The sequence below is a fragment of the Poecile atricapillus genome, chromosome 20 (genome assembly GCF_030490865.1).
Source record: "Poecile atricapillus isolate bPoeAtr1 chromosome 20, bPoeAtr1.hap1, whole genome shotgun sequence".
NCBI classification, from domain to species: domain Eukaryota; kingdom Metazoa; phylum Chordata; class Aves; order Passeriformes; family Paridae; genus Poecile; species Poecile atricapillus.
Genome location: NC_081268.1, coordinates 662,809 through 679,002, shown reverse-complemented (window position 1 = coordinate 679,002; position 16,194 = coordinate 662,809). Strand labels below are relative to the sequence as shown.

At 37.1% G+C, this 16,194-nt stretch overlaps 1 protein-coding gene across 10 annotated transcripts in view; it reads left to right on the top strand.

The window, feature by feature from the left end:
* The window catches only part of RALGPS1 (Ral GEF with PH domain and SH3 binding motif 1), an 81,138-nt gene that overhangs the window by 53,432 nt on the left and 11,512 nt on the right, over positions 1 to 16,194 (top strand). For 7 of the 10 annotated variants that reach the window (XR_009279223.1, XM_058853928.1, XM_058853925.1 and 4 more), the window contains one exon: positions 6,905 to 6,972. Coding sequence is in view for 8 of the 10 variants with exons in the window: in XM_058853928.1 (XP_058709911.1) it covers positions 6,905 to 6,972 (68 nt within the window). In the remaining 2 variants the exon portion in view is untranslated. Of the gene's footprint in view, positions 1 to 6,904; positions 6,973 to 7,984; positions 8,136 to 12,296; positions 12,353 to 14,219; positions 14,282 to 16,194 lie in introns of those variants that run through there. The other 3 variants (XR_009279224.1, XM_058853929.1, XM_058853930.1) reach the window with 3 other exon arrangements.

Genomic DNA, 16,194 nt, shown 5'->3' with positions numbered 1-16,194 from the left:
AGCAAAAGAAGCTGAAAGCACTGGGTCATTCACTGCAGAAGCTCATGCTTGGTGAAGATTTGAGATGTTTGTGCTTTTGTGTCTGGTTGATCACAGATACTAAGAGTAGTGGTGTTTCCGTAGGAAAATAATTTGGGGGGAAAAAAGAAAGTATTTAATGTTTTCATAGCAAAATTTATCTGCTCGATGGAATTAAAATTCCTGCCAGAGTACTGATGGTAGAACATGCAAATACTTCCTTTACTCAGTCTCATGACATTGTATATGTTTCACACACACATTGTGCAAGAGATGCACATTTACCATGAGCAGTGCACACAGCCTTTGAAAAGGTCAAGAGTCCAAGACTTTTGTTAAGAGTAGTCTGTGATTTAAATCTCAGTGTTAAAATTTAACAAATGATCATTGTTTACTTATTTCCCACACGCTTCTGTGTTTCATTAAAGTTGTGAAGACAGAGAAAAATTAAACTAAGTAGTCATTGGTAAAGGTAAAGAACTGTAATTAGTAGAGGCTTTACAACACCTGGATTGAGTTAAATAAACTGTTCATGTTGTTCAATTTGATTTTTAGATGGCCATTTCCTGATGATGCAACAGTGTTAACACCATGTATACAACAGCTTATCTGCCCAACAAGTGAACTGTACCATTTCAGAAATAATTAATTTAACAAGTGTTTTCCATAAGCATATGATACCATAGCATAATACTTGTAAAAACTAGAAGCAATTCCATTTTAAATTTGAATGTTAATGTAACTTTAGCAGCAACCTTGCTGATAATGTGTAGTGAATATTTTAACAGAAGGTGGGCATGATATATTAGTAAAGGCCTGCCTGCACAAACCATCGTTTGGAATAAGTCGTGATATTAAAGGCTAAAGTCCTTGAAACTCTCCTGCAGGTGAGAGAATAAAGCAAAACAATATCCTTGTGTACAGGAGAAAAAGTGTAAACCTGTGTGTATTAGCCAGTAGTAACTTGCTTAGCCCACAGACCCTGTAAAACCCTATAAAAGGTGTGCTAAAGATAGAAATAAACGGCGTTCACTTTTACTTCTGTGAACGGTCGTGAATAGCTGACAGTCTCTCAATAATAATGCTTGAAGATATTGACATGTCTTAAAGATCATGTAATACTTCTTTGGATTTAGTTATTTGTGAGATTAATTCAATCAAGGTTAGTGGTTTTCTTTCCAAGCTTCACAAAAAGGAAGCAAGTGGAAAGGAAAAACTGGACTAAAGTCACAAAAGGTGTTAAAAAGAGGGAAAGATTTGAATCTTACCACAGGAAAGTTGCTGCAGCTTATATGCATTGGAGAACTTTGATCTCTTTCTACCATGTTTGTTTCATCAAAATAAAACTTTTTTTTTTTTAATTAATTTAAATTCATCAAAACTCATCACATCTAGCCTTAAAGAAAACTCTCATTCCTCTTCAATTTTTGCACTTGGTAAGAAATTTTTGGATTTTGTTTTGATTATTTGATTTCATATTTTCCTCTCAGTTTCCCTTAATGGATCCTTAGTTTCATAGGATTTTCTGGTCCCATGCCAGAAGAAACTGTAAGCCTCAAAAATGCGGAGAGTACTGAGTTTTTAGAGTGGGTAAGAATATCTTCCATCTTTTTCTTTGCAGTGACTGCTCTTTTTGAGCCAGGGACAGCATTAGTGCTCTCTGCAGAGCACTTCTTTGGCATGAAGTGCAGAACTATCTCAGTACCAGGCTGTCAGGGAGAGATGCTTTGATAGTTGTCCTAAAACGTATTGGCAGAATCCCAACACACGTTTTGCCAAATGAGAACCTCAATTACACTGGAAAGGAAAATATGGCAGCCACTTTATATAAACAAAGCTTTTCTCTACAATTTTTTGTGACAGTTCAATTGCTTCCTTTAGGTTTGTGCTTGTCAGCAAGTAGGAATGCTGCAGAAAACCTCTGACAATGATGTCATGTTCTAAAAATAACAGATCTTTCTTGGTTAGCTTGTATACTGTTTTCTGCAGAAGCTGCTCAGTTTTAGCAGTATGTAACATTGTGGCACAATGCCACATCCCCTCCTAACCAGACATACCTTGCAGCCATTCATATAAATTTTTTTGCTGACCTTTTGGCATCATTAGGTCAGGCCTTATATTTTCAGTTGTTTTTTGAGTGAAACCAGTTGTTATTTGTATTATAGTACTATTTGTCTGGACAGGACAAGACAGGACAATCAGGCTTCTATCTATGCCTGTAGTTTAGTTCTTCAAAGCATATTAGGCAATATAGTAATAAGATGACTTACAGAAAAATTAGTTCAAATTTAGGTTCAGAAAGGCAAGATGCTATGGGAAAACATTAGGGGAAATTTGCAGGCAATTAGAAAGCTATACTGACTCATAACAGCGCAGGTGAAGTCCTAGCTGTACCACGTTAGTTCCAGTCCAGTTCCAGAACTGGAATTAAATGGCAGGGTTTTAGTACTTATATTATTAGTAATGTAAGTAAATGTAATTTCCCAGCTTCGTTGCCCTTTTCTGGGCATGCCCAAGTGCCTCAATTTCTTTCCTGCAGTGAGGTTCCCAGAGCTGGATCCAGGATTCAAATTTTGGCCTCACCAGTACAGAGGGGCAGTCACTTCCCTAGACCTGCTGGCCACAGTACTTTTGATACAGGCCAGGATGCCGTTGGCCTTCTTGCCCACCTGGGCATACACCAGCTTATATTCAGCTTCTGTTGACCAGCACCCCTAGGTCCCTTTCTCCTGGACCACTCTACAGCCACTCTTTCCCATCCTGTAGCAATGCATGGGGTTGTTGTAACTGAATTGCAGGAACCAGCCCTTTACCTTGTTGAACCTCCCATTGTTGATCTCAGCCTGTCTCAGTCAATCCAGCCTGTCCAGATCCTTCTGCAGAGCATTCCTACCCTCCAGCACATCAACACTCCTACCCAAGTTAGTGTCATCCATGAGCTTACCGAGAGTGCACTTGATCTTCTTGTCCAGATCATCAACAATGATATTAAATAGGACTGGGCCTGATACTGAGCCATGGGGAACCCCATCAGGGACTGGCCCCAACTGGATGTGGCACCATTCCCCAGCACTCTCTGGGCCCAATCATCTAACCAGGTCTTTCCCAGTGAAGAGTGCGCCTGTCCATGCCATGGGCTGCAGCCTCTCCAGGAGAATACTGGGGGACACTTAGGTACAGTATCCTTACAGCAGAAGCTTCCAGCAATCTACTGTTGCTTGACCTACTGTCACAGGACCTACTGTTTAAATGTTAGACAGGCAGCCCAGAATGTTCCAGCTATGCCAGACCCATCTTGTTTGGTACACAAATAATGGTCAGAAATGCCCTAAGGAGCAGCTTTGAGGGCTGCACTGCTTTGTTACAACTAACATGATCCTTGTTTCAGCAAAGAGGAGTAAGTTTTGTTCAGCTTCCTCATGGAGCAGTTAAACTTCTGTGTAAGACTATTCTTTATCTTCATTCACTTGCTTGATATAAGAAAAATTGTGTAACAGTTGCTGTACTGTCCTAGCAATAGTTCCATCCTGTACTTGGAGAGCATACTTCCATGAGAGAGAACTATGATGTTCAAGACTGACTCCCTATTTTATTTTCTGCATTGTGTTAGGTTCCTCTTTTCCTGCTTACTGGGGAGGTTACTCTAAAATGAGCTGAATGGCCCAGTAGCAGAGTGTTATTTAAAACTAGGTTGAAATAGAGGTCTGTGCATCTTACTTTCCAGAGCAAACCTGCCTTAACATGTTCCAGAAAATATTTTGAGTATCAGGCTTAAAAGAAACAGAAATTGTTCAGTCATCTTTCTGCTATCCAAGAACAAAGCCTTCACATACTCTTCCTGTGCCTGTTCTGTAGAAGCTTTGTCTTAGTTTAATGGTAGATTGGTGTTTGTTAACTCAGCAAATCTCTATGCTGATTTTTTACCTAGAGATTTTACTTTTAGCTTTAGTTTCACCTTAGATTGTTAATACTAACTCCTCAGTTTTGAAATTTCAGTTTCTTGTGAGCAGTTTCTGAGGCTGATATCTAGGATTTATCCTGACATGTCTCTTAGCTGAACTCTTGCAGTATAATTTTGGAATGTTGAAATTGTCAGCATTTGGACTATGCACTAAAACCAGTCTTCCTTACTATGGTAAAGCAAAGATTTGTTTTTTTGAAAATAATTCCTGAAACAAAAAAGAAATCCTAACAGTACTGTGATATTAGATTAATATAGTGACTTCTGAGATGAATTTCTGATGATTCACAGCAGCAAACACAAAACAGTGTCTTTATGCCTTATGAATGGTTTATTAGGCATGCTGGAACCAAGGTAGTTTTTTATTTAAAGTAATGCCAGTGGACAACATTGGACAGTCAGCTGTGAGAATATTGTTAGGTGTGTGAGGATACGGATGGTGCATGTTGGTGGTAAGCACATCAGGTCCCAAAGTCTGCAGTGATCTCTTGAAAGTATCACTCTAAGCCTCTCAGGGGCCACAGATCCTGGCTCCAGGTGTCCTTTTCGGGAGACAACTGAGCATGTGTGTGCATGCATGGAACTTGTGCTTCTCCATGGAAAACAGCGTCAGAGGAATTGCAAAATTGAATTTGGGTGATGACAAACAAGCCAGGACTGGTTGAAACTGTACTGACTGTCAGTATCTCTTCTTTGAAATAAAGAATACTTTTGATTGTTTCCAGCCTTCTGGAGGAGAGAGGAAATAGAAGAGAAGGTGGCTCAGGAATGACATCTCATTGTCAGAATATATTCCCTTTTCTCAACAGTTTAAATATAACGTCAGCATGAGTATTTTATATTTACCAAAATATATTTAGGCTCGCATTTATTTGTTCTTCTTTTAATACATCCTATATTTTTGTAGGTTGGAAATAGATAAATTGGATTCTAATTTTTCTTGAAACATTGCAGAATTCTGGCATCATGGAAGTCGACATCCAAACTGTGAGAGACTTACGGCTAAGCTTCAGAGTGCAGTTTAACATAACCGAACAGATAACCAACATTATCTAACTTCACATATTCTGGGGAGATGACCAGTGGAGAGTGATGTAATCTCATTTTATAGCACTGAAGACTCATCTGTTGCTGTTAGTGAATTTCTAAGTGCAGCACACAACACATGTGCTTACTAGATGGTATAATCATAGCACACGTCTCCCTAAAACCTTGTTAAAAACATAAAGGTGTTAGGTCTTTCTTCCTGTTGTTATGTTCCTCTTTTCTTCCTTACAAGAATAATTTTATACAGACAGAGAGAAATAGTCTAGTGCAAGTAGTTGCATGGAAGTTGATCTCACTTGCTTTTGTCATTAAAGAAGGTGTAAGAATGCACTTGCCTTAAATCTGTTAGCAGGTCATAGCACTTCCTCTGATGTAAATATTCCTAGGCAGTATTTCACCTGTGCTGTTTTTCAAACATATAGGAGTTGTACTGGATCCAGGAGCTTGATGTGCAGTAAGCTGATGAAGTCTGTAAAAACCGTGATGTTAGACAAATGATTTCTGGCCTTATCAGCTATGTGAGGCAGTCCTGTCATTCTTGCTATAAAAAAATATGTTATTCTGTAATAGTTATCTGAAATTATAAACTGGACCTGCTTAATGAGCATAATTCAGTTCAGCATGCTTAGCAATAAATATGGTCTCTAATCTTTACATTCAGATTTAAATTCATTTTATTCTAACCAAGCAAAAAATTTCCAGGAGGAATGCATTACAGATCACATCACTGTAAAATAAAGAAGCTATTGGCTTGCGTGGACTGAACTACAATCATATCTTTTAGCAGTGGACTTATTAGATGAATGTTTCCATAGTGAACAAATAAACTATGGCTATTGTCACAGAGGACTAATAAAATGGAGGACCTTCTGTGATACAGGGTAAGAAAAGAGCTTCAGAGATGAGTTTGTCAAAGCTGGCAGAAACTAAAAAAGCCATTTTCACGTGTGGGAAAAGACCAGTAACATCTCCCTTGTACAGACAGACACAGAAGAAATTGGCTGTTGTGGAACAGTGATGGGTTATCTGAAGGAAGGATTATGTGCTTCCCTTTGGAGAAAAACTGTGAAACAATGTGAAATGCCTGCTTTGCCTGGGAGTTTTGGTTTGTCAAATATGGACTAACCCAGTAAAATGGGCTTAATACCCAAATTTCTTTGGATCCTTTGGATCTATGCCTATTCCATTAAAATTTACTTCACGATGTAGTCCTTCGTGCCTTTTTGTCAGACTGGTACAGAGCAAAAGACCCATGAATGTCAAAAATGCCTAAACTTGAGAAATGGCAGAAGTCATGTGCTTTGGGAGATTGAGATTTGTTGGAGTGCTCAGAACACAAGAGTGAGTGAGTACATAATAAAACACATGGAGCAAGGCAGCATGGCATATACTACTTTATTCTAATTACCTTCTTTCACTATTAAGTGTCACTTTGCCCTATTAAGCTTCTTTTCTGTAAGTCACAGTAACAAAATAGCTATTTCTGTGTGCACATTTCAACATGGTAACTGTGAATTCACTTTCATGTTTAGAGGGAATTAAATGTTAGGTTTGTATCTAAATTACTAACTTTTTGAGTTTTTTTTTTTCCCAAGGTGAAAGACTGTATGAACTTGCATTTTTAAACTGAGAGAGAGAATCAAATAATGATTTCTCTTTCTGCTTTCATAGACTTTCCTCACAGTATCTTTCTTGGTTCTGACAGGTAGAGATTTACTTAAAAAAATTATTGTTTTGTTACATCACAGAATAAATATCTACACTTCCAAGAAAGTAAAATTACTAGTTAGCACTGCCAAAATAATTACTTCTTCAATTTCTTTCAACTTTAATTGAGAAATTTTTTTTGTTAATTTCTCTAAAAACTTGTTTTTCCAGATTATCTTTAAGAATTGAGCCAGGTAACAGCTCTCCTCGACTGGTTTCCTCCAAAGAAGATCTTGCAGGTATAAAACATCATTTGAAAATTTGAGTAAGGAAATAATTTTAATTACAGAAATCCTCCACTGAAGTATATGGGAAAACCCAGAGGTACATCAGTAGTATGAGTCAACAAGAAAGATTGCTGACTTGTATAAAAGCAGTCCCAGTACAAGGGTGTTTGCCAGTGTTGGAACAGGTGTCAGATTGTGGGATTTTTTTTACAAATGCTTACATTTTTGTCATTATTTAATAAGTGAATAAAAAAGAGCCCTCTTGCAGTACAAAACATACCAATGCAGTGAACAACACAGGAAATTCTCCTTTGAGGTTTCTGTGTGATCACATACATTTGAGACAATTTCATTGTGGAAAGCAAGACAAAAATTTGTAGCAACAATAGCTTCTAGCAAGATCTGAAAAACAAGAGTATCATCCATATGTTGACAAAAACTAATCTGCTGTTTCTTGCTATGACCAGAATAAACAAACATCAGGCTGTGTGAAATATACTTCCTGTTATAGGAGCCGTTGTCTCAAAAGCTGTTCTGTTTTAACCTCTTGAACCTGAATGGCCAATTTTCTGTCTCATTATGTAAAACCATGTGTGAATGTAAAAACTCCAAGTCCAGACCACATCTGACATGCAGTTTCAATTGGCATTCAAAATGTCTTTTTTTTCTCACCAATGAAAGTAAAGTAAATGAGAGAAAGAAGAAGGAAGATGCTAAATATAAAACAAAGAAAAATCCCATGGGTTTTTCCTCTGCCTTCCAGCTCTTTATGTTGGCTGCTGTCAAGTGACCAGTCATTTATAGGGAACCTCTTGTTTGTCCTAGTATTGTGATTGCTATTCCCAGAGTCAGATAAACATTTGACCTGGTCTTCAATTTCTTTAGGAAGGTGCTTTCCCTTTTCCTGCTTAATGCTCAGTATTATTAATTGCTGTGTTAAACATAAAGAAATAGTTCACAGGATATTTTTTTATTAACCAGATGAGTTCAAAAGTAGTTCTTTATGAATGCTTTCTTCATACAGAAATGCATTTGGAAGTTAACTTCCTCACAGGAGCCATCACACTGTTGTTCTCTGTATCTGTGTCTGGAAAGGTGTTGAGAAGGCTTCTGTTAAGCAGTGCCCACTGCATCAAGGCTATCTCTCCAAACCCAACCCCCTGCCAAAAAGACCGGTAGGCTGGGGATGGGCAAGAGGTTGGGAGGGTACATAGCCAGGATGTTGATTGAAGCTGCCCAAAGGGATATTCTATACTATATGACACACTCATCAATAGAAGTTAAGAGAAAGGGGCGGGGGGTGGGGCAGCGAGGCATTTATTATTAAGGTGTTTGTCTTCCTAAGTGTGCACTACAATGCTTGGGTTAGGCCATGGCTGCTCACTGCCTACTGATGGGAAGTAGAGGATAAATTTTTATTTTGATTTCTTTTGCTTCTGCACACAGTCATTGCTTTCAGTCAACCCACCACATTGTGTCACATTTTCTTTTGCTTTTGTGAGGATTTGCTTTTTCATACTAGAGACTTGAAACTAAGTCATTGTCTCTCATATGATTACATATGTAAAGCAGACAAGTAAACTTCTTTTGTTTTCTGGCTTTTACTTTGTATTATTCACATCTGTATGCTCAATCCTTGGGCTTTGATGTTAACACTTCATTTGTATGATTATGGAATATAATTTCAGTCATAGCAGCATAATATGTGATCATCACCAATACTCTGTAATTCTTAATCAAGGGCTGAGACCTTATTAGAATTCTAATGGAAGGCAATTAAAAATACAGTTCCAAAATTGGAAATGAGAACTTTAAATTTGCCTAATCCAGGCAAGGAATACAGCATGATAGTGCAGTGAGCTCAGCTGGAGTTCACAAAAAATGACTGGGACAATGTTTAGTATTACCTATTTCATTGAATATGTGATCCTATAGTAACTGGCAGTATTAGGAGAGGGTGAATTTTCCCTTCTGAATCATGAAACAGCGGCCTTAAGTGCTCTGTAAGGTTGCTTTACTCAGAGTGAGAACTAATGTGATGACTAGAAAACAAGTGCTGAGTAATCCCTATTGCTCCATTCTTCTGTTAGTATTTCCTTCGAAAGCTTGACCCTTTTTTGGACTGCTGTATTTCTTGCTCAGCTAGAGAGTTCTCGCTTACTGCCAGTTGGACAATGAATGCCATCAGCATTTCATAGTACCCACAGGAATTTTTCAGTGAGCTGCACCTGTGTGGCTGAAAAAATGCTACTAAATGGAATCCAGTACATTTTACTGAAAACTTTATTCCTGGAGAAGGTTTATTAAGTAAGTTAGCATGAATTCAAATTGAAATTTAGCTAAGCATGAAGGCAATAATTTATTATTTATTTAACAACATTAAAAAATGGGAATATAGGCATATGTTAGTCTTCAATAATTCTGAACTAAAACACTCAAATATTAGTAATGGGATATTTGAACATGGAGAATTAAAAATAGCACAATTACAGGTATTGCTGTCAATTTTATTTGGATTCAAATTATACCTTGAAATTAATTTCACTTCGGACATTGTATGCCAGAAGTAAGTCCTTTGCAGTTGGTAAGCTATAATGATAATAGATGATCTCAAAATACTGTGTGCAGTAGTTTAATGTTCCAGTCAATAGTTTAAGGCATGGGAGTCTGATAATAATGATTTAAAATTAAAATAAATGTTCTTAGCTGATAAGGTCAGTCATCAGTTCAGTTGTCTCGACAGTCCAAAAGTTAATACCTTACTAATTGCAATAAGTCTAGTTGAGTTCTGCCTGTGACATGCTGCCTCCTTAGAGGTCAGCATGTGTTTCCGGGGACAGAAAAAAAGCTCAATGTCATTGGTAATGACTCCAAAGTCTATAATGAGATTAAGTGCAGAGAATAGTGTCATGTTTGTGTTCTAAAATATAATTGCATGTGTTCATGATGGAAATGGGTTTTACTTGCCAGCGCTGTGAATTTATCTTCTACACAGTTTTCTGTCTTTAAAAAAAATATTGACAGTTTACTGTAGCCAGAGACATTGTGGGTTTCTTTTTTTCCCCTTGAAATATCTGTATGAGTGTGAGGCTTAATAAAAACAGTTAAATCCTACAGCATTTCTATTTGCAAAGTGCTGGAGAAAACCATGTGTCCATTTTCCACTTATTTTGCCAACTAGTTTTCCAATAAACTCAAGCAGGAGGCAGGCATCTGATTAAAGTGACTGTCTCACAAGCTATGTTTCGTATATTAGTGGCTAAGAGGGTCTCATTTAATTAACAGACGTATATTGTGAATAGTGCTTTCACAGGAAGATTTCATGTCTTTATAAAGCTGCAGAGATTCTTGTCCCTCGCAAGTAGCATTTAAGAAGGAGCTTTAAGCAGTTTAGTTGAATGCTTTCAGGAACAGTGTGATTCACACAACTTCCTTGGCAGCAACCTAAGTCTGTTCATTCTGTCTTGCTGTGGCTTGAGAGAGAGAGAATGTAGCTGGAGAGCTTATAGTAAGCTAACTGTTCACAGTTTCTAGTTGAATTAGCTGTAAAAGACATCTGTGTTCCTGCAGTGTTACCTGAAAGGTGCTTGTCATTTATGGTATGGCTGTTAGGTTGTTTGGGAAGGTATAACTCAATACATTTTCCCAGAACAAAGGAAAATATTTAATGCAATATATGGTAAATGTAAGCCTTCTAAGCAACTGAAGTTCCTCAGAATTTGCACACTAAGTGTAGTGTGAAACTAACATTTCAGTAGAGAAATGTTCTGTTATGGATACTCTCTCTCATCATGTTATTTGGAAAAGTTCAGGGTGCAGTGCTAATCAGAACAGAAAGTGGTTACTCATTCTCTGGAATATAGCATATTTATTCTGTCTTGAAAAACAATATAAAAAAGTTAAAATAATGGTAAAATAATGACCATATCCAGAAAATTGTATCTAATACTAAGTGACTCAAAGACCGGTCTTAACAATTCTGTGATTTTTAATAAACCCCTTCATTAAAGTTAACACCTGGCATTAGATTTTAGCATCTGCCAGGCCTCTGCTGTGGGTAGCCCTTATTTGGGTGTGTTTGTTACGCAGCAGCTTGGGATGGATCCTCACCCCGTCCTTTTTCTTTTTTTTCTTTTTGTTTTTTTCCCCCAAGTAGGTCTTGGTGTAATTCTTGAGGGGAGAATAATTAGACCAGAGGTTTTATGTTACCATCATACCAGGAATGTGGAGTAATTAATCTGAAACAGGTATATTCTCCTCTTTGTTACTGGGGTAAACCCCATTGTGCCAAGCCCATTCAGCTTTGACAGTTAGCTCATAACAAACTTAGAATATATATTTTAATTAATTAGAAGAGGTCAATTATTGGATGTAGAGTATGCGATATATAGGAGTTGAAAATGTAGAAACAGAAGGAAGAAAGACTGGGGATAATTGCACATTTGTGCAAGGGCACATACCCTCTGAAGTAGCTATACTACATTAGTGATATCTCTACAGCACTTCCAGCATTTTAGAATAAAAAACCCACACACCATCATTTTCCATGTAAACACTGAGTTTGACATTTAGTTTTGCCATTTGTTTTACTGGTTGCTTTGGCAACCAATAAATAATTTGTACTAAGTGCTTTAGCAGCCAGTCATTCTGTGGAAATGAGGATTGTCTAATCCATGTGCGAGTTCTTGGTCACTGTGTACCATGTCTGCTTTTCTTACAGAGGACTTAGGATAGAAATGGAAGAATTAAGTTTCCTTCACAAAAATTTACAGATCATCCAGAAAACTTTACTCTTTGGTTTACTTTCTCTTCCTCTGTGATCCTTTTCTGAGAAACTTTTACAACGCACTGGAGTATTTTTGAAACAAATCCATACCAGACAAATCTGTGGATTCACATGTTATCAACCACTAAATCCAACTGGAATTAGTGTGCTGTGGGTTTTCTCTTAACATACCAAAACCTCACAAAAATTGTAGAAGGATGTTCTGTCAAATGTGAAGTTTCCAGGGAGAGAATGATTTTGCTCAGTTTTTAACTTTATCGCTTTCTATTACTTTCTTTGACTTCCATTCCAAACAAGTCTAATGTCCTAGTTCATTGATGATTATTTTAACTACCAAGCCATTATTCTGAGGAATGTTACAAATATAGACCAGCCAGAGGACAAAGGACTTTTCTGCCTTGTTTTTTGGAGGCTTAGTTGGTTTGGTTTTTTTCTGGTTTTTACTCTTTTCTCACAGCAGTCACCTGAAATTATTTCTGTAAAACGTTGGGGGTTTTTTGATGAATTGGTTCATCTGTTTGGTTGAACCTAAACTTCAGTTTTCCTGCAGCTATGCTCTCACAATGGATATGTCTTCATTGCCAATGTTGATGTCACCCAAGCCCATATGCTGCCTTGGAGATCCAACTGCAAAAACTTGAGCATTTTTGCTGAAGTTGTAAGTCTGGGGTTTGCGCATTCCACTGGTGCAGAATAAGTGACACAAATGCTGACAATTAATGTTTCCATAAAAGGGGTACTTGAAAATATCACTTCTATCCAGGAAGCATTTGAAGGAAGTACACTCAGGTGTGCTTACTGTGCAGTCAGAAGTATATGTGTGTGTGAGTGTGAGTGTGAGTGACAGCTTTTGGGGAGATTGAAGGAGCATGGGGAGGTGCAGCCAAGAATGCAGATTCTTGGATTTAGTTTGCTCTTGTCTAAGAAGCAGACATAACATATATGTCTCTTATATGTTGTATGCATTAGTAGCCTTTTGTTGAATTGTAAAGAATACTCTGAAAATTAAAATTGTTCTTTTACAATAGCCATCATTCTAAATGTAATTTTCTATGTCATTCTTTATTCAGTGCACAAAGTTAATCTAAAGTTATTTATTGTGTGTTTTATAACTAGATCTTTCTCTTTGAAAGTTTAAATTATCACACTGGTTACAATGGAAACAGAGTAATAAAAATTTACAGTGAGGATTTAATTAGAGAGTCTGTGGCTTGGAATGTCTTTATTAAGTTTTAGAAACAGAGCTGGTAAGTTTTACATCTTAACTGCTCACCAAAAAATAGTGAATAGTTGAGACTGTTCTATCTTCCTGTAAAATCACTCAGTTCTTCATCATATAATATGCTGCTCATTTTCAGTTTTTAGTTTGCATATCTAGTACTGGTATATTGATAGCTTTTTAATGGAGAAAAATTGTGAACTGTAACTCCCTCACCCTGCTGCTTTTTTTAAAAGCTCTGGAAACTGTAAATGTTCACATGTTTTACTGAAGGATTGCAAAAGTTACATTCATTTGTAACATTTGAAGGATTATTCATGGAAAAATTATGCAAAGGAAAAAACAGTGAGCTCCTTTGGGATATGTGTAAACTTTTCCAAATGTTCTTGCCACAGATCTAGGAACAGCACTCGGCTCGCTCTGATGAAGTTGTCTCACGTTCCCTAACGCAAACAAATTTTTAATAACATTTTTATATTTTTATACATCATTCCTGTGCATGTCAGCATAATCTTGAAAATGATGCTGAGAAATAATGAAAACCAAACTAACCCTTGTTCATGCCAGCTGACTGGAAAATCCTGCTAAGAGTTCTTTGTCTCCATGAAAGGCAAAATAACAGAATAGCAATCATGGTAACAGTATGCACTAGGAGTGGAGCCAGAAGAGTAAAGACAAGAGTTAGCAGTAGCAGATGACTTCACTTATTGGAAAAAAGGGGCAAAATAACTCAATCCCAAATGAATTTAAGTATTGGAATTTTGTTATCAGCAGTATCAGGCATAACTTCCCTAGCTAATTGCTCAGCAGTCTGGTATGTTCATAAACATCCCTTGGTCTGTGCAGTTTTCATCAGTATCTCACTGCTTACCCTCTTTGGCATCCTTCTTGGCATGGGCTTGCTTTGTCTCTTACTCCTTTACAGAAACGAGGTCATCTGCCCTCAGCCCCATAACTCATGCTGACACTCACTGCACCCCAGATTTCTTGCTGAACTGAGTGTAGCCAGCTGAGGAGAATTCTATAAACGTCACCATTCTTCTTCATAGACATTTGGCAGCAGAACAGAAACAAAGACTTTGTAAAGATGTTTAAGTTCAGATTCTTAATACCTCAGCACAGGGCTAACAAAGCTAAACTGTATAGATTTCTTTCTCTTATCTTGAAGAAGAGGAAGATGCAGAACTATATTGAAAATGCTCAAATATTGAAAATGCACAAATGATATTTCTGTTTTCATCTGATCCCACAAAGCATTCTGTCTTCTGCCATTGGGATCTTCACTGAAGACACCTAACTAAGAATTTGAATAAGTCACAGAATCACAGCATAGTTTGAAGATACCACAGCGAGTCATCTAGTCCAAGCTCCCTGTTCAAGTAGGGTCATCCTACAGCACATGACACAGGATTGTGGCCAGATGGTTCTGGAATACCTCCAGTGCAGGAAACTCCACAAGCTCTCTAGGCAGCCTGTTCCAGTGGTCTGTCAACCCAAGTACATTTCCTTCTTTCACAGGACTGATGCAAGCAATTGTGATTGCCATATATAATAGCAAAGAAGCCAAGCTGGACTGTTGTCTTAAGTAGTAAGACTCTTATACCCATTTCTATAAATTCTGTCACCCTTGACACATCACACCTTAAGCCTGGCAATATTTTTATGTGAACTGAAATTTTATTCCCTAATATTATTTTCATATTATTTATAATATTCCATAATATTATATTATAATCTGAGATGTGGAGTACTTTTAGACATTCTACATCATTTGTTTTAGGGGAAGGGGGGCAGTTTAACAGACTTTTTCTGTTCTAAAGCCATTCAGGTAATAAAAGCTCTTACTTATATCAAGCAATTATCATCTTTATAATGATGAATCTTTAAATAGTTTTGTGTTGCAATCATATTAGAGTAAATTTCAGTCCATGCTCCCTAAAGAGAGGGAGAAAAAAAAGGGAGTATAGAGGGAAAAGTCTCAAATAGTTAATTCTTGTTAGATAATATCTCTTACTCTTTGTAGGTTTTGATAGTAACATTTAAACGTACCTGGAGTCAAATCCAGCCGACTTTCGTTTTGTAATGGCTTGATTGTGTCAGCACTGGACTTGTTATTTTGCTGTTCTTTCTGATAAAGTAATTTTGATGCAGTCTCATGCTTTTGTTTTGTTGTATATCAGTGTTTTGGAACAAAATTAATCAAACTGCTTTCAGGTCTCTGATTCTCCATGGTGAGAAACTTAAACGTTTAAACTATTATATGTTACAAAATGTAACAGTTATTTCTATGTGTGGCACAATGTCTGTGTGAAAAAGCACTGCACTGTACTGGTAATCCTTTAGGCCTGTGCCTTAAGATTGCTACTCTTTCACAAGCTGTGTTTTCAGTAGCTTGTTAAAAATAATACTTTAATAGCATTCAGTGAACTTAAAAGAACTTAATGTCACCCACTTGAAAAAAAACAATGTAAATCAAGCTTGAGGACTGGCACCAGAAACACCTGAATGGCACAGCAGGAAGCAATATAAAAATGAGCAAATCCTGCAGGCAACTTAAGGGACAAGTCTTAGAATGGGCACATTAGCACTGAAGTTTATGCTGAGTTTCAAATTAAACTCTTGCTGAAATGCTCATAATTTTCAGGGAAATTCTCTTTTAGCTGCCACTGTCTTTATCATGGGTTTCAGTTCCAATATATTTTAGGCTTCTTAGCAGGTAATAAATACCTCAGTAGTCCTAAGTACCTCCTGTTCACAAGTTGATGGAAAGGCACTGCAAATAAAGCATGTAGAGCAAACTCCTTTTTTTGGGAACCTAGTCCATCAGAAGAACTGGAGGTTTTCAAACTAAAGAATTTGTAATATTTTCTGAAACTTCTGAAGGCATTTGTTTTGTCTCTGCATAAATTTTAATTTGTAATGAAAACCTGTGGTAAAAGATTTAAATGAAATGTATATTCTTGCTACTAATGCAGCAGATAAGATTTTTCAGACCTAGTGGTGAAATATGAATCCATACAGTTTTTTCATTAAACAAGGCAACACATAATTGCACTCACAGTCATACTTTTTCTGTCCTAATTTGTGCTTCACCTCTGTGGCAGAAATGAAAGATGAACTACTTTGGTTTTAGGGAAGAAGCTTCCAGTGTTGTGTTACAGTCCAAATGGATCAAAATTTTAGTTGTACGGGCAGCAAGAACTTTGTACTTGGCCCCTCCAACATCCCA